This window comes from Nerophis ophidion, linkage group LG26 (genome assembly GCF_033978795.1).
Source record: "Nerophis ophidion isolate RoL-2023_Sa linkage group LG26, RoL_Noph_v1.0, whole genome shotgun sequence".
NCBI lineage: Eukaryota > Metazoa > Chordata > Actinopteri > Syngnathiformes > Syngnathidae > Nerophis > Nerophis ophidion.
The window spans coordinates 35,579,232-35,602,130 of record NC_084636.1 but is presented as its reverse complement, the minus strand read 5'-3'; the positions used below and the strand labels follow the sequence as shown (position 1 = coordinate 35,602,130).

Genomic DNA, 22,899 nt, shown 5'->3' with positions numbered 1-22,899 from the left:
ACCATAGTTGTGACTGTCACTAGCCTGGTACCATAGTTGTGACTGTCACTAGCCTGGTACCATAGTTGTGACTGTCACTAGCCTGGTACCATAGTTGTGACTGTCACTAGCCTGGTACCATAGTTGTGACTGTCACTAGCCTGGTACCATAGTTGTGACTGTCACTAGCCTGGTACCATAGTTGTGACTGTCACTAGCCTGGTACCATAGTTGTGACTGTCACTAGCCTGGTACCATAGTTGTGACTGTCACTAGCCTGGTACCATAGTTGTGACTGTCACTAGCCTGGTACCATAGTTGTGACTGTCACTAGTCTGGTACCATAGTTGTGACTGTCACTAGCCTGGTACCATAGTTGTGACTGTCACTAGTCTGGTACCATAGTTGTGACTGTCACTAGCCTGGTACCATAGTTGTGACTGTCACTAGTCTGGTACCATAGTTGTGACTGTCACTAGCCTGGTACCATAGTTGTGACTGTCACTAGCCTGGTACCATAGTTGTGACTGTCACTAGTCTGGTACCATAGTTGTGACTGTCACTAGCCTGGTACCATAGTTGTGACTGTCACTAGCCTGGTACCATAGTTGTGACTGTCACTAGCCTGGTACCATAGTTGTGACTGTCACTAGTCTGGTACCATAGTTGTGACTGTCACTAGCCTGGTACCATAGTTGTGACTGTCACTAGTCTGGTACCATAGTTGTGACTGTCACTAGCCTGGTACCATAGTTGTGACTGTCACTAGTCTGGTACCATAGTTGTGACTGTCACTAGCCTGGTACCATAGTTGTGACTGTCACTAGCCTGGTACCATAGTTGTGACTGTCACTAGCCTGGTACCATAGTTGTGACTGTCACTAGCCTGGTACCATAGTTGTGACTGTCACTAGCCTGGTACCATAGTTGTGACTGTCACTAGCCTGGTACCATAGTTGTGACTGTCACTAGCCTGGTACCATAGTTGTGACTGTCACTAGTCTGGTACCATAGTTGTGACTGTCACTAGCCTGGTACCATAGTTGTGACTGTCACTAGTCTGGTACCATAGTTGTGACTGTCACTAGCCTGGTACCATAGTTGTGACTGTCACTAGCCTGGTACCATAGTTGTGACTGTCACTAGCCTGGTACCATAGTTGTGACTGTCACTAGCCTGGTACCATAGTTGTGACTGTCACTAGCCTGGTACCATAGTTGTGACTGTCACTAGCCTGGTACCATAGTTGTGACTGTCACTAGTCTGGTACCATAGTTGTGACTGTCACTAGCCTGGTACCATAGTTGTGACTGTCACTAGTCTGGTACCATAGTTGTGACTGTCACTAGCCTGGTACCATAGTTGTGACTGTCACTAGCCTGGTACCATAGTTGTGACTGTCACTAGCCTGGTACCATAGTTGTGACTGTCACTAGCCTGGTACCATAGTTGTGACTGTCACTAGTCTGGTACCATAGTTGTGACTGTCACTAGTCTGGTACCATAGTTGTGACTGTCACTAGTCTGGTACCATAGTTGTGACTGTCACTAGCCTGGTACCATAGTTGTGACTGTCACTAGCCTGGTACCATAGTTGTGACTGTCACTAGCCTGTACCATAGTTGTGACTGTCACTAGCCTGGTACCATAGTTGTGACTGTCACTAGCCTGGTACCATAGTTGTGACTGTCACTAGTCTGGTACCATAGTTGTGACTGTCACTAGCCTGGTACCATAGTTGTGACTGTCACTAGCCTGGTACCATAGTTGTGACTGTCACTAGCCTGGTACCATAGTTGTGACTGTCACTAGCCTGGTACCATAGTTGTGACTGTCACTAGTCTGGTACCATAGTTGTGACTGTCACTAGTCTGGTACCATAGTTGTGACTGTCACTAGTCTGGTACCATAGTTGTGACTGTCACTATCACTAGCCTGGTACCATAGTTGTGACTGTCACTAGCCTGGTACCATAGTTGTGACTGTCACTAGCCTGGTACCATAGTTGTGACCGTCACTAGCCTGGTACCATAGTTGGGACTGTCACTAGTCTGGTACCATAGTTGTGACCGTCACTAGCCTGGTACCATAGTTGTGACTGTCACTAGCCTGGTACCATAGTTGTGACTGTCACTAGCCTGGTACCATAGTTGTGACTGTCACTAGCCTGGTACCATAGTTGTGACTGTCACTAGCCTGGTACCATAGTTGTGACTGTCACTAGCCTGGTACCATAGTTGTGACTGTCACTAGCCTGGTACCATAGTTGTGACTGTCACTAGCCTGGTACCATAGTTGTGACTGTCACTAGCCTGGTACCATAGTTGTGACTGTCACTAGTCTGGTACCATAGTTGTGACTGTCACTAGCCTGGTACTGTAGTTGTGACTGTCACTAGTCTGGTACTGTAGTTGTGACTGTCACTAGCCTGGTACCATAGTTGTGACTGTCACTAGTCTGGTACCATAGTTCTGACCGTGACTGTCACTAGCCTGGTACCATAGTTGTGACTGTCACTAGCCTGGTACCATAGTTGTGACTGTCACTAGCCTGGTACCATAGTTGTGACTGTCACTAGTCTGGTACCATAGTTGTGACTGTCACTAGCCTGGTACCATAGTTGTGACTGTCACTAGTCTGGTACCATAGTTGTGACTGTCACTAGCCTGGTACCATAGTTGTGACTGTCACTAGCCTGGTACCATAGTTGTGACTGTCACTAGCCTGGTACTGTAGTTGTGACTGTCACTAGTCTGGTACTGTAGTTGTGACTGTCACTAGCCTGGTACCATAGTTGTGACTGTCACTAGTCTGGTACCATAGTTCTGACCGTGACTGTCACTAGCCTGGTACCATAGTTGTGACTGTCACTAGCCTGGTACCATAGTTGTGACTGTCACTAGCCTGGTACCATAGTTGTGACTGTCACTAGCCTGGTACCATAGTTGTGACTGTCACTAGCCTGGTACCATAGTTGTGACTGTCACTAGTCTGGTACCATAGTTGTGACTGTCACTAGCCTGGTACCATAGTTGTGACTGTCACTAGCCTGGTACCATAGTTGTGACTGTCACTAGCCTGGTACCATAGTTGTGGCTGTCACTAGCCTGGTACCATAGTTGTGACTGTCACTAGCCTGGTACCATAGTTGTGACTGTCACTAGTCTGGTACCATAGTTGTGACTGTCACTAGCCTGGTACCATAGTTGTGACTGTCACTAGCCTGGTACCATAGTTGTGACTGACACTAGCCTGGTACCATAGTTGTGACTGTCACTAGCCTGGTACCATAGTTGTGACTGTCACTAGTCTGGTACCATAGTTGTGACTGTCACTAGCCTGGTACCATAGTTGTGACTGTCACTAGTCTGGTACCATAGTTGTGACTGTCACTAGCCTGGTACCATAGTTGTGACCGTCACTAGCCTGGTACCATAGTTGTGACCGTCACTAGTCTGGTACCATAGTTGTGACTGTCACTAGCCTGGTACCATAGTTGTGACTGTCACTAGCCTGGTACCATAGTTGTGACTGTCACTAGCCTGGTACCATAGTTGTGACTGTCACTAGCCTGGTACCATAGTTGTGACTGTCACTAGCCTGGTACCATAGTTGTGACTGTCACTAGCCTGGTACCATAGTTGTGACTGTCACTAGCCTGGTACCATAGTTGTGACCGTCACTAGCCTGGTACCATAGTTGTGACTGTCACTAGTCTGGTACCATAGTTGTGACTGTCACTAGCCTGGTACCATAGTTGTGACTGTCACTAGCCTGGTACCATAGTTGTGACTGTCACTAGCCTGGTACCATAGTTGTGACTGTCACTAGCCTGGTACCATAGTTGTGACTGTCACTAGCCTGGTACCATAGTTGTGACTGTCACTAGCCTGGTACCATAGTTGTGACCGTCACTAGCCTGGTACCATAGTTGTGACCGTCACTAGCCTGGTACCATAGTTGTGACTGTCACTAGTCTGGTACCATAGTTGTGACTGTCACTAGCCTGGTACCATAGTTGTGACTGTCACTAGCCTGGTACCATAGTTGTGACCGTCACTAGCCTGGTACCATAGTTGTGACTGTCACTAGTCTGGTACCATAGTTGTGACTGTCACTAGCCTGGTACCATAGTTGTGACCGTCACTAGCCTGGTACCATAGTTGTGACTGTCACTAGTCTGGTACCATAGTTGTGACTGTCACTAGCCTGGTACCATAGTTGTGACTGTCACTAGCCTGGTACCATAGTTGTGACTGTCACTAGCCTGGTACCATAGTTGTGGCTGTCACTAGCCTGGTACCATAGTTGTGACTGTCACTAGCCTGGTACCATAGTTGTGACTGTCACTAGCCTGGTACCATAGTTGTGACTGTCACTAGCCTGGTACCATAGTTGTGACTGTCACTAGCCTGGTACCATAGTTGTGACTGTCACTAGCCTGGTACCATAGTTGTGACTGTCACTAGCCTGGTACCATAGTTGTGACTGTCACTAGCCTGGTACCATAGTTGTGACTGTCACTAGCCTGGTACCATAGTTGTGACTGTCACTAGCCTGGTACCATAGTTGTGACTGTCACTAGCCTGGTACCATAGTTGTGACTGTCACTAGCCTGGTACCATAGTTGTGACTGTCACTAGTCTGGTACCATAGTTGTGACTGTCACTAGTCTGGTACCATAGTTGTGACTGTCACTAGCCTGGTACTGTAGTTGTGACTGTCACTAGTCTGGTACTGTAGTTGTGACTGTCACTAGCCTGGTACCATAGTTGTGACTGTCACTAGCCTGGTACCATAGTTGTGACTGTCACTAGTCTGGTACCATAGTCTGACCGTGACTGTCACTAGCCTGGTACCATAGTTGTGACTGTCACTAGTCTGGTACCATAGTTGTGACTGTCACTAGTCTGGTACCATAGTTGTGACTGTCACTAGCCTGGTACCATAGTTGTGACTGTCACTAGCCTGGTACCATAGTTGTGACTGTCACTAGCCTGGTACCATAGTTGTGGCTGTCACTAGCCTGGTACCATAGTTGTGACTGTCACTAGCCTGGTACCATAGTTGTGACTGTCACTAGTCTGGTACCATAGTTGTGACTGTCACTAGCCTGGTACCATAGTTGTGACTGTCACTAGCCTGGTACCATAGTTGTGACTGTCACTAGCCTGGTACCATAGTTGTGACTGTCACTAGCCTGGTACCATAGTTGTGACTGTCACTAGCCTGGTACCATAGTTCTGACCGTGGCTGTCACTAGCCTGGTACCATAGTTGTGACTGTCACTAGCCTGGTACCATAGTTGTGACTGTCACTAGCCTGGTACCATAGTTGTGACTGTCACTAGTCTGGTACCATAGTTGTGACTGTCACTAGTCTGGTACCATAGTTGTGACTGTCACTAGCCTGGTACCATAGTTGTGACTGTCACTAGCCTGGTACCATAGTTGTGACTGTCACTAGCCTGGTACCATAGTTCTGACCGTGGCTGTCACTAGCCTGGTACCATAGTTGTGACTGTCACTAGCCTGGTACCATAGTTGTGACTGTCACTAGCCTGGTACCATAGTTGTGGCTGTCACTAGTCTGGTACCATAGTTGTGACTGTCACTAGCCTGGTACCATAGTTGTGACTGTCACTAGCCTGGTACCATAGTTGTGACTGTCACTAGCCTGGTACCATAGTTCTGACCGTGGCTGTCACTAGCCTGGTACCATAGTTGTGACTGTCACTAGCCTGGTACCATAGTTGTGACTGTCACTAGCCTGGTACCATAGTTGTGGCTGTCACTAGCCTGGTACCATAGTTGTGACTGTCACTAGCCTGGTACCATAGTTGTGACTGTCACTAGCCTGGTACCATAGTTCTGACCGTGGCTGTCACTAGCCTGGTACCATAGTTGTGACTGTCACTAGCCTGGTACCATAGTTGTGACTGTCACTAGCCTGGTACCATAGTTCTGACCGTGGCTGTCACTAGCCTGGTACCATAGTTGTGACCGTGGCTGTCACTAGCCTGGTACCATAGTTCTGACCGTGACTGTCACTAGCCTGGTACCATAGTTGTGACCGTGGCTGTCACTAGCCTGGTACCATAGTTCTGACCGTGGCTGTCACTAGCCTGGTACCATAGTTGTGACTGTCACTAGCCTGGTACCATAGTTCTGACCGTGGCTGTCACTAGCCTGGTACCATAGTTGTGACCGTGGCTGTCACTAGCCTGGTACCATAGTTGTGACCGTGGCTGTCACTCAGTGACGTGCGGTGAGGTTCATGGCTGGTGAGGCACTGACTTCATCACAGTCAGATTTACAAACATGTAAACCCTAAAGAGTATCTTCTTCACCATTTGATTGGCAGCAGTTAACGGGTTATGTTTCAAAGTTCATCCCAGCATTCTTTACACATACAAACTGTAGCACACAGAAAAAGCACATTTAATTAAAAAAACGTTAATATGGTCTTACATTTACTGTTCATCCAAAGCCAAGTCTATCCTGGACATCCCGAACGTTTTGAGCGCGATCTGGCTTTGAATGTGAGTGGTCGACCGCTCATGTTTGACGAGGCTTCTCTGCAAATTCTTCAGGTCACGATATCTCACCTGAGCGTGCAGACATTGTCACAAGACGAGAAAAGAAGACAGTGAAAGCAGAAAAGGCGGTTTCTTGCTGGACATCCCCACAGCCAGCCTTTTCGTGTGTACCACGTCCTTTGAAAAGTGCGGGTCTTCTGTACGGAAGTCTGAAGCAAACCTTTTAGCTCCGGCGTTGTTCTTCCATGAATTCTTATCCCCTGCTTCGATTGGAAGTCCACTTTACCAAACTGTTTGATTTTAAATATATAATCCTCCCTTTTAAAACTCCAGGCGAGAGGAAAAAAACGAGAGGAAAAAATAAACGGCCAATTTGACTTGCTAACTGTAGATTGTTGTCACTTTTTCTGCAGCCGCAAGAATGATCCCTGGGATCACTAGCGCCCTCTACCGCCAGGAGGCTGCATTACTGGGAGCCTCACACAGTGCGATCTTCGAAGGCCTTTTATGATTAATGTCCCAGCACAAGAAATACGTTACACACATACAGTTGTTGACAAAATACACTGTACATTATATACCTCAGCTAACTCAACTATAGAAATGTATAAAATCATCCATACAGCAATATGGTCTCACTGCACAGCAGGCCAGCAGTTAGCCGAGTCATTGCCGTGGTGACCGGGAGGCTCAACTGGCTGCTGACTCACCGCAAGTCTCTGCTCAGAATTTGAACGGCAAATGTGAAAATTAAGCGATTTTGAATAAAAAATCATTTAAAACTGGTGAAGTTAAATGGAAAATAACTTTATAATATAATCACTGGATACATAATACAATATCATTGTTTTTTTTTCTTTTTACATTTTTTTCTTTCCATGATGCCCGCCCTTGACTGCATGTCACTAGCAAGCAACAGCTGAGAATACAGATATGAAGGTTTGTGGTATGTAAAGATGTTTTTTTAAAATACAATCAAACTACATGCTAGTCTTTCAGCAACTGTCATCCCACATCTTCTTTCATCTCCGTAACATCGCCATTTTGTTCACTAAAGACGCCGAGATCATTATCCATGCGTTTGTTACGCCTCGTCTCGATTACTGTAACCTATTATTTTGGGGTCTCCCCATGTCTAGCATTAAAAGATTACAGTTGGTACAAAATGCGGCTGCTAGACATTTGACAAGAACAAGAAAGTTTGATCACATTACGCCTGTACTGTATATACCTTTATATACATATATACATACATATATACCTATACTGTATATACCTTTATATACATATATACATACATATATACCTATACTGTATATACCTTTATATACATATATACATACATATATACCTATACTGTATATACCTTTATATACATATATACATACATATATACCTATACTGTATATACCTTTATATACATATATACATACATATATACCTATACTGTATATACCTTTATATACATATATACATACATATATACCTATACTGGCTCACATGCACTGGCTTCCTGTGCACTTAAGATGTGACCTTAAGGTTTTACTACTTACGTATAAAATACTACACGGTCTAGCTCCATCCTATCTTGCCGATTGTATTGTACCATATGTCCCGGCAAGAAATCTGCGATCAAAGGACTCCGGCTTATTAGTGATTCCCAAAGCCCCAAAAAAGTCTGCAGGCTATAGAGCGTTTTCCGTTCGGGCTCCAGTACTCTGGAATGCCCTCCCGGTAAAAGTTCGAGATGCCACCTCAGTAGAAGCATTTAAGTCTCACCTTAAAACTCATTTGTATACTCTAGCCTTTAAATAGACTCCCTTTTTAGACCAGTTGATCTGCCGTTTGTTTTCTTTTTCTCCTATGTCCCACTCTCCCTTGTGGAGGGGGTCCGGTCCGATCCGATGGCCATGGATGACGTACTGGCTGTTCAGAGTCGGGACCCAGGATGGACCGCTTGCCTGTGTATCGGCTGGGGACATCCCTTCGCTGCTGATCCGCCTCCGCTTGGGATGTTTTCCTGCTGGCTCCGCTGTGAGCGGGACTCTCGCTGCTGTGTTGGATCCGCTTTGGACTGGACTCTCGCTAATGTGTTGGATCCATTATGGATTGAACTTTCACAGTATCATGTTAGACCCGCTCGACATCCATTGCTTTCCTCCTCTCCAAGGTTCTCATAGTCATCATTGTCACCGACGTCCCACTGGGTGAGTTTTCCTTGCCCTTATGTGGGCCTACCGAGGATGTCGTAGTGGTTTGTGCAGCCCTTTGAGACACTAGTGATTTAGGGCTATATGAGTAAACATTGATTGATTGATTGATGATGCATGATCTCAATGCCGGTCCTAAATGAGCAATGGAGAGTTAGTCAGGCAGCTCTGTTTTGGGTAAGCTGGATTTGATTTAGATCTTGTTTAGATGCATTAGAGCAGATTACTGGGCAGGAGTCAAGATGTGACAATACAAGGGATTGTATAACTTGCTTCGTAGTTGTGTTAGTTCAAAAAATAGACACTTCTTCTTATGATTGAAATGTTTCTGCTCATTTTTGTTACTATGTTTTTAATGTGAGTGGCCCAAGATAGTCTTTCATCTATTGCAACTCCCAGCAACCTGGCCTCTTTTACTTCTTCAACATGAACTGCGTTCAGAGAAACAGTCAATGTGCGTTCCTTTCTATGAGCATGTTTTGAGCAAATAAGAAGACAATCAAGTATTCATTAAATATTAAGTTTCATCTTATTTTCGGTAATCTGCATGACCTGGTCTTGTAGTACACAGCTCAGGTGTGTGCAATTATCTGCATGTGCATATATTGTTGTGTCATCTGCGTAAATTGCACAGCAACCATTCTTTCAAATACATGACATATCATTTACAAAGATTGAGTATAATAAAGGTCCCAGGCAACTTCCCTGGGAAACACCACAGTATAATGTGTTAATATTTGAAAGGGTTCCATTGAACATGACACATTGCTGTCTGTTGACTAGATACATGACACATTGCTGTCTGTTGACTAGATACATGGCACATTGCTGTCTGTTGACTAGATACATGACACATTGCTGTCTGTTGACTAGATACATGACACATTGCTGTCTGTTGACTAGATACATGACACATTGCTGTCTGTTGACTAGATACATGACACATTGCTGTCTGTTGACTAGATACATGACACATTGCTGTCTGTTGACTAGATACATGACACATTGCTGTCTGTTGACTAGATACATGACACATTGCTGTCTGTTGACTAGATACATGACACATTGCTGTCTGTTGACTAGATACATGACACATTGCTGTCTGTTGACTAGATACATGACACATTGCTGTCTGTTGACTAGATACATGGCACATTGCTGTCTGTTGACTAGATACATGACACATTGCTGTCTGTTGACTAGATACATGACACATTGCTGTCTGTTGACTAGATACATGACACATTGCTGTCTGTTGACTAGATACATGACACATTGCTGTCTGTTGACTAGATACATGACACATTGCTGTCTGTTGACTAGATACATGACACATTGCTGTCTGTTGACTAGATACATGACACATTGCTGTCTGTTGACTAGATACATGACACATTGCTGTCTGTTGACTAGATACATGACACATTGCTGTCTGTTGACTAGATACATGACACATTGCTGTCTGTTGACTAGATACATGACACATTGCTGTCTGTTGACTAGATACATGACACATTGCTGTCTGTTGACTAGATACATGACACATTGCTGTCTGTTGACTAGATACATGGCACATTGCTGTCTGTTGACTAGATACATGACACATTGCTGTCTGTTGACTAGATACATGACACATTGCTGTCTGTTGACTAGATACATGACACATTGCTGTCTGTTGACTAGATACATGACACATTGCTGTCTGTTGACTAGATACATGACACATTGCTGTCTGTTGACTAGATACATGACACATTGCTGTCTGTTGACTAGATACATGACACATTGCTGTCTGTTGACTAGATACATGACACATTGCTGTCTGTTGACTAGATACATGACACATTGCTGTCTGTTGACTAGATACATGACACATTGCTGTCTGTTGACTAGATACATGACACATTGCTGTCTGTTGACTAGATACATGACACATTGCTGTCTGTTGACTAGATACATGACACATTGCTGTCTGTTGACTAGATACATGGCACATTGCTGTCTGTTGACTAGATACATGACACATTGCTGTCTGTTGACTAGATACATGACACATTGCTGTCTGTTGACTAGATACATGACACATTGCTGTCTGTTGACTAGATACATGACACATTGCTGTCTGTTGACTAGATACATGACACATTGCTGTCTGTTGACTAGATACATGACACATTGCTGTCTGTTGACTAGATACATGACACATTGCTGTCTGTTGACTAGATACATGACACATTGCTGTCTGTTGACTAGATACATGACACATTGCTGTCTGTTGACTAGATACATGGCACATTGCTGTCTGTTGACTAGATACATGACACATTGCTGTCTGTTGACTAGATACATGACACATTGCTGTCTGTTGACTAGATACATGACACATTGCTGTCTGTTGACTAGATACATGACACATTGCTGTCTGTTGACTAGATACATGACACATTGCTGTCTGTTGACTAGATACATGACACATTGTTGTCTGTTGACTAGATACATGACACATTGCTGTCTGTTGACTAGATACATGACACATTGTTGTCTGTTGACTAGATACATGACACATTGCTGTCTGTTGACTAGATACATGACACGTTGCTGTCTGTTGACTAGATACATGACACATTGCTGTCTGTTGACTAGATACATGACACATTGCTGTCTGTTGACTAGATACATGACACATTGCTGTCTGTTGACTAGATACATGACACATTGCTGTCTGTTGACTAGATACATGACACATTGCTGTCTGTTGACTAGATACATGACACATTGCTGTCTGTTGACTAGATAGCTTTTCATCCAGTTAATCGCTGAGAGTTTAAAACCATAAGCAGACAGTTTTATAAGTAGTAGTTTGTGGTCAATAATATCAAAAGCTGCACTAAAATCTAATTGCACCATGCCAACTAATAATTTACTGTCAATTTGTTTTAGCCAGTCATCTGTTAATTGTGTGAGAGCTGTGCATGTTGAAGAGCCACTTTTATATGCATGTTGAATGTTATTTATAGAGAAATACTTTTGAATTTGCTTTAATATAATTGTTTCCATTAATGTTCCTAATACTGGTAAAATGCAAATAGGCCTTGTTCTGCCCCAGTTATTAAGATGACTCTATTTAGTGTGTGTTTATTGTTAAGTCATTTCAATTGGTTCTGCTAAGTGAGCTGAACCTATAAGAAACGCGTAGGTAGGTCACGTGTTTAGACTCCGGAAGCATTTCAAACTGGTGCGCACAACTCCACTTCACTCCTCGTGTTTCTCAGCAAACAACTATTACATCTCATGCTGCTCGTGGCATCCTTGGTATGTACCTATCTTTCATCTGTATAGTACACAATGAATCATATTTTGCTGTGAAATGTGTGTGTTTAACGATGTTAGACGATCTCAGATTATATCACTTGTTCACGTCAGCTAACTTACATTTGCTGTCATCTGCCTCCATCTAGTGGACGTTTGTAGTACTGTTTCTTAAGAGAATTTAAAAGGCAAACGGCTCATTTGTCACTGGAATTTAATAATTATAACAACTGGTATTTAGTAATTATAACAACTGGTATTTAGTAATTATAACAACTGGTATTTAATAATTATAACAACTGGTATTTAATAATTATAACAACTGGTATTTAATAATTATAACAATTGGTATTTAGTAATTATAACAACTGGTATTTAGTAATTATAACAACTGGTATTTAGTAATTATAACAACTGGTATTTAATAATTATAACAACTGGTATTTAGTAATTATAACAACTGGTATTTAGTAATTCCAACAACACATCCAGTGGTGTGTGACAAAGTTAAACTTAGATTGAATTCAAATGGAATACTTGATAATCTGTGGTCTGTGATATGACATTATTAAGTTCATTTAATTCAGGCATTTACATGTACAATGTTTGTGTCCTCCAGTTTCAATTGTCAATAAAGCTGGCCTCCATCAGTCAAGCTGGTGTTCAGAGTTTTAATGAGCGGAAGGTGTTGAACTTACTGCCTTGGTGTACAAGTGTGCTTAAGGAAGGCAGGATAGGCCGACTATTCGATCCAGTGAATGCTTCTTTCCTATTTTTTGGTAGAGGAGTTACTCTAGCAACCTTCCATACTTGAGGATAGATTCCTTCTTTGAATTTTAAGTTAAAAATATATCCGACTGGCTATTATTCCAGCTGACAACTTTAAAAGTCTACTATCTAGATTATCATGACCACTAGGTTTGTCAGATTTCAATTCAGACAATAGATTCTCAATTGTCACTACATTAGTGACTGAGAATTAAATTCTACATTATTTGCCCTGCATGATATCATTTTTAATAAGTGACTCATATAAAATACAATTTACAGGCAGCATGCCATTTCTTATAGTATCAACTTTACTTATGAAATCATTGTTGAAGTAATCAGCCATTTCTTTGGGCTTGCTGATAAATCCTCCACCTGATTCTATAAATGCTGGTGTTTTCCCCTTTTATCTCTACCCATGATTTGATTGACAGTACTCCAAAGTTTTTTGCCATCATGTTTAACTTCTTCAATTCTAGATTGGTAGTACACCTTTTTTTCTGTTTATTTAATTTGGTCATTTTGTTTCTTAAAGAGTGATATTCTAGCCAGTCCTCTGAGCTACCGGAATCTACAGCAACTCTGTTCCATTGATCTCTATCTTTCATCAAGTGTCTCAGGTCAGCGTCAAGCCATGGGGCTTTGACAGATCTGACGGTGACTTTCTTGATGGGTGCATGCTTATCACAGACAGAAGGGGCTTTGACAGATCTGACGGTGACTTTCTTGATGGGTGCATGCTTATCACAGACAGAAGAAAATGACTTCATGCAGAGCTGCTTCAGTATGCTTTGACTCAAATACACTGTATGTCACGTACGTCTTCAATAGAGGCATTATCACAGAAATGTTTGTAGAGTCTTATATATAATTGTAGGTCCAACTTTGGGGACTTTCACTTTTCTTGCCATAGCAATCATGTTATGATCACAAAATTCAATTGGCCCTGAAACAACCATTGAGCATTTATCTACTGAATTAGTAAAACGATGATCTATGCAAGTGGAATTGTTCATATTATTCTGGTTGGTAGATTTCTCATTTGAGCTAGGTCACATAGAGTGGCAATGTCATTAAGCTTTCTTTTCTTAGGGCAGCTTTTTGAGAGCCAGTCAATATTTAAAGGCCTACTGAAATGAGATGTTCTTATTTCAACGGGGATAGCAGCTCCATTCTATGTGTCATACTTCATAATTTCCCCATATTGCCATATTTTTGCTGAAAGGATTTAGTAGAGAACATCCACGATAAAGTTGGCAACTTTTGGTCGCTAATAAAACAGCCTTGCCTGTACCGGAAGTAGCAGACGATGTGCGCGTGACGTCACGGGTTGTGGAGCTCCTCACATCTGAACATTGTTTATAATCATAGCCACCAGCAGCAAGAGCCATTCGGATCGAGAAAGCGACGATTTCCCCATTAATTTGAGCGAAGATGAAAGATTCGTGGATGAGGAAAGTTTGAGTGAAGCACTAGAAAAAAAAAAGGCAACGGCAGTGGTAGCGATTCAGATGTTATTCGACACATTTACTAAGATAATTCTGGAAAATCTCTTATCTGCTTATTGTGTTACTAGTGTTTTAGTGAGATTATAAAGTCATACCTGAAAGTCGGAAGGGTGTGGTGACCGCCAGTGTCTCTGATGGAAGCCATGGAGGAGCAAAAAAAGTTGCAGCTCCAATCATGTCAATATTTTAAAGACTTGGTCTTCACTTGTTTAAATAAATTCATTTATTTTTCTACTTTGCTTCTTATAATTTTCAGAAAGATAATTTTAGAGAAAAAAATCCAACCTTAAAAATGATTTTAGGATTTTTAAACACTTGTACCTTTTTACCTTTTAAATTCCTTCCTCTTCTTTCCTGACAATTTAAATAAATGTTCAAGTATTTTTTTTTTATTGTAAAGAATAATAAATACATTTTAATGCAATTCTTCATTTTAGCTTCTGTTTTTTTCGACAAAGAATATTTGTGAAACATGTATTCAAACTTATTATGATTAAAATTCAAAAAAAATATTCTGGCAAATCTAGAAAATCTGTAGAATCAAATTTTAATCTTATGTCAAAGTCTTTTGAATGTCTTAAAAATGTTTTGTTCTGGAAAATCTAGAGTAAATAATGATTTGTCTTTGTTAGAAATATAGCTTGGTCCAATTTGTTATATATTTTAACAAAGTGCAGATTGGATTTTAATCTATTTAAAACATGTCATCAAAAATATATATTTATTGTGAGAAATCATTAAGATGATCAGTGTTTCCACAAAGATAAATATCATGAATTATTAATAATAACATAGAGTTAAAGGTAAATTGAGCAAATTGGCTATTTCTGGCAATTTATTGAAGTGTGTATCAAACTGGTAGCCCTTCACATTCATCAGTACCCAAGAAGTAGCTCTTGCTTTCAAAAAGGTTGGTGACCCCTGGTCAACACAGTCCAAATCTGAAGACCACGGTCAACACAGTCCACCCTCTGAAGACCACGGTCAACACAGTCCAAATCTGAAGACCACGGTCAACACAGTCCACCATCTGAAGACCACGGTCAACACAGTCCACCATCTGAAGACCACATTCAACACAGTCCACCATCTGAAGACCACGGTCAACACAGTCCACCATCTGAAGACCACGGTCAACACAGTCCACCATCTGAAGACCACGGTCAACACAGTCCACCATCTGAAGACCACGGTCAACACAGTCCACCATCTGAAGACCACGGTCAACACAGTCCAAATCTGAAGACCACGGTCAACACAGTCCACCATCTGAAGACCACGGTCAACACAGTCCACCATCTGAAGACCACGGTCAACACAGTCCACCATCTGAAGACCACGGTCAACACAGTCCACCATCTGAAGACCACGGTCAACACAGTCCACCATCTGAAGACCACAGTCAACACAGTCCACCATCTGAAGACCACGGTCAACACAGTCCACCATCTGAAGACCACGGTCAACACAGTCCACCATCTGAAGACCACGGTCAACACAGTCCAAATCTGAAGACCACGGTCAACACAGTCCACCATCTGAAGACCACGGTCAACACAGTCCATCATCTGAAGACCACGGTCAACACAGTCCAAATCTGAAGACCACGGTCAACACAGTCCACCATCTGAAGACCACGGTCAACACAGTCCACCATCTGAAGACCACGGTCAACACAGTCCACCATCTGAAGACCACGGTCAACACAGTCCACCATCTGAAGACCACGGTCACACAGTCCACCATCTGAAGACCACGGTCAACACAGTCCACCATCTGAAGACCACGGTCAACACAGTCCACCATCTGAAGACCACGGTCAACACAGTCCACCATCTGAAGACCACGGTCAACACAGTCCACCATCTGAAGACCACGGTCAACACAGTCCACCATCTGAAGACCACGGTCAACACAGTCCACCATCTGAAGACCACGGTCAACACAGTCCACCATCTGAAGACCACGGTCAACACAGTCCAAATCTGAAGACCACGGTCAACACAGTCCACCATCTGAAGACCACGGTCAACACAGTCCACCATCTGAAGACCACATTCAACACAGTCCACCATCTGAAGACCACGGTCAACACAGTCCACCATCTGAAGACCACGGTCAACACAGTCCACCATCTGAAGACCACGGTCAACACAGTCCACCATCTGAAGACCACGGTCAACACAGTCCACCATCTGAAGACCACGGTCAACACAGTCCACCATCTGAAGACCACGGTCAACACAGTCCAAATCTGAAGACCACGGTCAACACAGTCCACCATCTGAAGACCACGGTCAACACAGTCCACCATCTGAAGACCACGGTCAACACAGTCCACCATCTGAAGACCACGGTCAACACAGTCCACCATCTGAAGACCACGGTCAACACAGTCCACCATCTGAAGACCACAGTCAACACAGTCCACCATCTGAAGACCACGGTCAACACAGTCCACCATCTGAAGACCACGGTCAACACAGTCCACCATCTGAAGACCACGGTCAACACAGTCCAAATCTGAAGACCACGGTCAACACAGTCCACCATCTGAAGACCACGGTCAACACAGTCCATCATCTGAAGACCACGGTCAACACAGTCCAAATCTGAAGACCACGGTCAACACAGTCCACCATCTGAAGACCACGGTCAACACAGTCCACCATCTGAAGACCACGGTCAACACAGTCCACCATCTGAAGACCACGGTCAACACAGTCCACCATCTGAAGACCACGGTCACACAGTCCACCATCTGAAGACCACGGTCAACACAGTCCACCATCTGAAGACCACGGTCAACACAGTCCACCATCTGAAGACCACGGTCAACACAGTCCACCATCTGAAGACCACGGTCAACACAGTCCACCATCTGAAGACCACGGTCAACACAGTCCACCATCTGAAGACCACGGTCAACACAGTCCACCATCTGAAGACCACGGTCAACACAGTCCACCATCTGAAGACCACGGTCAACACAGTCCACCATCTGAAGACCACGGTCAACACAGTCCACCATCTGAAGACCACGGTCAACACAGTCCACCATCTGAAGACCACGGTCAACACAGTCCACCATCTGAAGACCACGGTCAACACAGTCCAAATCTGAAGACCACGGTCAACACAGTCCACCATCTGAAGACCACGGTCAACACAGTCCACCATCTGAAGACCACGGTCAACACAGTCCAAATCTGAAGACCACGGTCAACACAGTCCACCATCTGAAGACCACAGTCAACACAGTCCACCATCTGAAGACCACGGTCAACACAGTCCACCATCTGAAGACCACGGTCAACACAGTCCACCATCTGAAGACCACGGTCAACACAGTCCACCATCTGAAGACCACGGTCAACACAGTCCACCATCTGAAGACCACGGTCAACACAGTCCACCATCTGAAGACCACGGTCAACACAGTCCACCATCTGAAGACCACGGTCAACACAGTCCACCATCTGAAGACCACGGTCAACACAGTCCACCATCTGAAGACCACGGTCAACACAGTCCACCATCTGAAGACCACGGTCAACACAGTCCACCATCTGAAGACCACGGTCAACACAGTCCACCATCTGAAGACCACGGTCAACACAGTCCACCATCTGAAGACCACGGTCAACACAGTCCAAATCTGAAGACCACGGTCAACACAGTCCACCATCTGAAGACCACGGTCAACACAGTCCACCATCTGAAGACCACGGTCAACACAGTCCAAATCTGAAGACCACGGTCAACACAGTCCACCATCTGAAGACCACAGTCAACACAGTCCACCATCTGAAGACCACGGTCAACACAGTCCACCATCTGAAGACCACGGTCAACACAGTCCACCATCTGAAGACCACGGTCAACACAGTCCACCATCTGAAGACCACGGTCAACACAGTCCACCATCTGAAGACCACGGTCAACACAGTCCACCATCTGAAGACCACGGTCAACACAGTCCACCATCTGAAGACCACGGTCAACACAGTCCACCATCTGAAGACCACGGTCAACACAGTCCACCATCTGAAGACCACGGTCAACACAGTCCACCATCTGAAGACCACGGTCAACACAGTCCACCATCTGAAGACCACGGTCAACACAGTCCACCATCTGAAGACCACGGTCAACACAGTCCACCATCTGAAGACCACGGTCAACACAGTCCACCATCTGAAGACCACGGTCAACACAGTCCACCATCTGAAGACCACGGTCAACACAGTCCACCCTCTAAAGACAACGGTCACACAGTCCACCATCTGAAGACCACGGTCAACACAGTCCACCATCTGAAGACCACGGTCAACACAGTCCACCATCTGAAGACCACAGTCAACACAGTCCACCCTCTGAAGACCACGGTCAACACAGTCCACCCTCTAAAGACAACGGTCACACAGTCCACCATCTGAAGACCACGGTCAACACAGTCCCCCATGCAGACCATCTGCAGCACATGACCCTCAAGAGTGTTTCCTTCCATGCAGCACATGACCCTCAAGAGTGTTTCCTTCCATGCAGCACATGACCCTCAAGAGTGTTTCCTTCCATGCAGCACATGACCCTCAAGAGTGTTTCCTTCCATGCAGCACATGACCCTCAAGAGTGTTTCCTTCAAAGCAGCACATGACCCTCAAGAGTGTTTCCTTCCATGCAGCACATGACCCTCAAGAGTGTTTCCTTCAAAGCAGCACATGACCCTCAAGAGTGTTTCCTTCCATGCAGCACATGACCCTCAAGAGTGTTTCCTTCCATGCAGCACATGACCCTCAAGAGTGTTTCCTTCCATGCAGCACATGACCCTCAAGAGTGTTTCCTTCCATGCAGCACATGACCCTCAAGAGTGTTTCCTTCCATGCAGCACATGACCCTCAAGAGTGTTTCCTTCCATGCAGCACATGACCCTCAAGAGTGTTTCCTTCCATGCAGCACATGACCCTCAAGAGTGTTTCCTTCAAAGCAGCACATGACCCTCAAGAGTGTTTCCTTCCATGCAGCACATGACCCTCAAGAGTGTTTCCTTCCATGCAGCACATGACCCTCAAGAGTGTTTCCTTCCATGCAGCACATGACCCTCAAGAGTGTTTCCTTCCATGCAGCACATGACCCTCAAGAGTGTTTCCTTCAAAGCAGCACATGACCCTCAAGAGTGTTTCCTTCCATGCAGCACATGACCCTCAAGAGTGTTTCCTTCCATGCAGCACATGACCCTCAAGAGTGTTTCCTTCCATGCAGCACATGACCCTCAAGAGTGTTTCCTTCCATGCAGCACATGACCCTCAAGAGTGTTTCCTTCCATGCAGCACATGACCCTCAAGAGTGTTTCCTTCCATGCAGCACATGACCCTCAAGAGTGTTTCCTTCCATGCAGCACATGACCCTCAAGAGTGTTTCCTTCCATGCAGCACATGACCCTCAAGAGTGTTTCCTTCCATGCAGCACATGACCCTCAAGAGTGTTTCCTTCCATGCAGCACATGACCCTCAAGAGTGTTTCCTTCCATGCAGCACATGACCCTCAAGAGTGTTTCCTTCCATGCAGCACATGACCCTCAAGAGTGTTTCCTTCCATGCAGCACATGACCCTCAAGAGTGTTTCCTTCCATGCAGCACATGACCCTCAAGAGTGTTTCCTTCCATGCAGCACATGACCCTCAAGAGTGTTTCCTTCAAAGCAGCACATGACCCTCAAGAGTGTTTCCTTCCATGCAGCACATGACCCTCAAGAGTGTTTCCTTCCATGCAGCACATGACCCTCAAGAGTGTTTCCTTCCATGCAGCACATGACCCTCAAGAGTGTTTCCTTCCATGCAGCACATGACCCTCAAGAGTGTTTCCTTCAAAGCAGCACATGACCCTCAAGAGTGTTTCCTTCCATGCAGCACATGACCCTCAAGAGTGTTTCCTTCCATGCAGCACATGACCCTCAAGAGTGTTTCCTTCCATGCAGCACATGACCCTCAAGAGTGTTTCCTTCCATGCAGCACATGACCCTCAAGAGTGTTTCCTTCCATGCAGCACATGACCCTCAAGAGTGTTTCCTTCCATGCAGCACATGACCCTCAAGAGTGTTTCCTTCCATGCAGCACATGACCCTCAAGAGTGTTTCCTTCCATGCAGCACATGACCCTCAAGAGTGTTTCCTTCCATGCAGCACATGACCCTCAAGAGTGTTTCCTTCCATGCAGCACATGACCCTCAAGAGTGTTTCCTTCCATGCAGCACATGACCCTCAAGAGTGTTTCCTTCCATGCAGCACATGACCCTCAAGAGTGTTTCCTTCCATGCAGCACATGACCCTCAAGAGTGTTTCCTTCCATACAGCACATGACCCTCAAGAGTGTTTCCTTCCATGCAGCACATGACCCTCAAGAGTGTTTCCATCCATGCAGCACATGACCCTCAAGAGTGTTTCCTTCCATGCAGCACATGACCCTCAAGAGTGTTTCCTTCCATGCAGCACATGACCCTCAAGAGTGTTTCCTTCAAAGCAGCACATGACCCTCAAGAGTGTTTCCTTCCATGCAGCACATGACCCTCAAGAGTGTTTCCTTCCATGCAGCACATGACCCTCAAGAGTGTTTCCTTCAAAGCAGCACATGACCCTCAAGAGTGTTTCCTTCCATACAGCACATGACCCTCAAGAGTGTTTCCTTCCATGCAGCACATGACCCTCAAGAGTGTTTCCATCCATGCAGCACATGACCCTCAAGAGTGTTTCCTTCCATGCAGCACATGACCCTCAAGAGTGTTTCCTTCCATGCAGCACATGACCCTCAAGAGTGTTTCCTTCCATGCAGCACATGACCCTCAAGAGTGTTTCCTTCCATGCAGCACATGACCCTCAAGAGTGTTTCCTTCCATGCAGCACATGACCCTCAAGAGTGTTTCCTTCCATGCAGCACATGACCCTCAAGAGTGTTTCCTTCCATGCAGCACATGACCCTCAAGAGTGTTTCCTTCCATGCAGCACATGACCCTCAAGAGTGTTTCCTTCCATGCAGCACATGACCCTCAAGAGTGTTTCCTTCCATGCAGCACATGACCCTCAAGAGTGTTTCCTTCCATGCAGCACATGACCCTCAAGAGTGTTTCCTTCCATGCAGCACATGACCCTCAAGAGTGTTTCCTTCAAAGCAGCACATGACCCTCAAGAGTGTTTCCTTCCATGCAGCACATGACCCTCAAGAGTGTTTCCTTCCATGCAGCACATGACCCTCAAGAGTGTTTCCTTCCATGCAGCACATGACCCTCAAGAGTGTTTCCTTCCATGCAGCACATGACCCTCAAGAGTGTTTCCTTCAAAGCAGCACATGACCCTCAAGAGTGTTTCCTTCCATGCAGCACATGACCCTCAAGAGTGTTTCCTTCCATGCAGCACATGACCCTCAAGAGTGTTTCCTTCCATGCAGCACATGACCCTCAAGAGTGTTTCCTTCCATGCAGCACATGACCCTCAAGAGTGTTTCCTTCCATGCAGCACATGACCCTCAAGAGTGTTTCCTTCCATGCAGCACATGACCCTCAAGAGTGTTTCCTTCCATGCAGCACATGACCCTCAAGAGTGTTTCCTTCCATGCAGCACATGACCCTCAAGAGTGTTTCCTTCCATGCAGCACATGACCCTCAAGAGTGTTTCCTTCCATGCAGCACATGACCCTCAAGAGTGTTTCCTTCCATGCAGCACATGACCCTCAAGAGTGTTTCCTTCCATGCAGCACATGACCCTCAAGAGTGTTTCCTTCCATGCAGCACATGACCCTCAAGAGTGTTTCCTTCCATACAGCACATGACCCTCAAGAGTGTTTCCTTCCATGCAGCACATGACCCTCAAGAGTGTTTCCATCCATGCAGCACATGACCCTCAAGAGTGTTTCCTTCCATGCAGCACATGACCCTCAAGAGTGTTTCCTTCCATGCAGCACATGACCCTCAAGAGTGTTTCCTTCAAAGCAGCACATGACCCTCAAGAGTGTTTCCTTCCATGCAGCACATGACCCTCAAGAGTGTTTCCTTCCATGCAGCACATGACCCTCAAGAGTGTTTCCTTCAAAGCAGCACATGACCCTCAAGAGTGTTTCCTTCCATACAGCACATGACCCTCAAGAGTGTTTCCTTCCATGCAGCACATGACCCTCAAGAGTGTTTCCATCCATGCAGCACATGACCCTCAAGAGTGTTTCCTTCCATGCAGCACATGACCCTCAAGAGTGTTTCCTTCCATGCAGCACATGACCCTCAAGAGTGTTTCCTTCCATGCAGCACATGACCCTCAAGAGTGTTTCCTTCCATGCAGCACATGACCCTCAAGAGTGTTTCCTTCCATGCAGCACATGACCCTCAAGAGTGTTTCCTTCCATGCAGCACATGACCCTCAAGAGTGTTTCCTTCCATGCAGCACATGACCCTCAAGAGTGTTTCCTTCCATGCAGCACATGACCCTCAAGAGTGTTTCCTTCCATGCAGCACATGACCCTCAAGAGTGGCCACTAAGTTGGAGGCACCTTCTCAGGTTTGGAAAACAGCAGAAGTTTGGTCTTGTCAGCACTGAGAAGCACTCT

At 45.1% G+C, this 22,899-nt stretch overlaps 1 protein-coding gene across 1 annotated transcript in view; it reads left to right on the top strand.

Annotated features, from left to right (window-relative positions):
- The first annotated feature begins 11,949 nt into the window (after positions 1 to 11,949).
- The window catches only part of LOC133543353 (desmoglein-2.1-like), a 61,974-nt gene continuing 51,024 nt past the window's right edge, over positions 11,950 to 22,899 (top strand). The window contains exon 1 of the mRNA XM_061887883.1: positions 11,950 to 12,039. Within this exon, the coding sequence (XP_061743867.1) occupies positions 12,019 to 12,039 (21 nt within the window). The 5' untranslated portion in view covers positions 11,950 to 12,018. The remainder of the gene's footprint in view (positions 12,040 to 22,899) is intronic.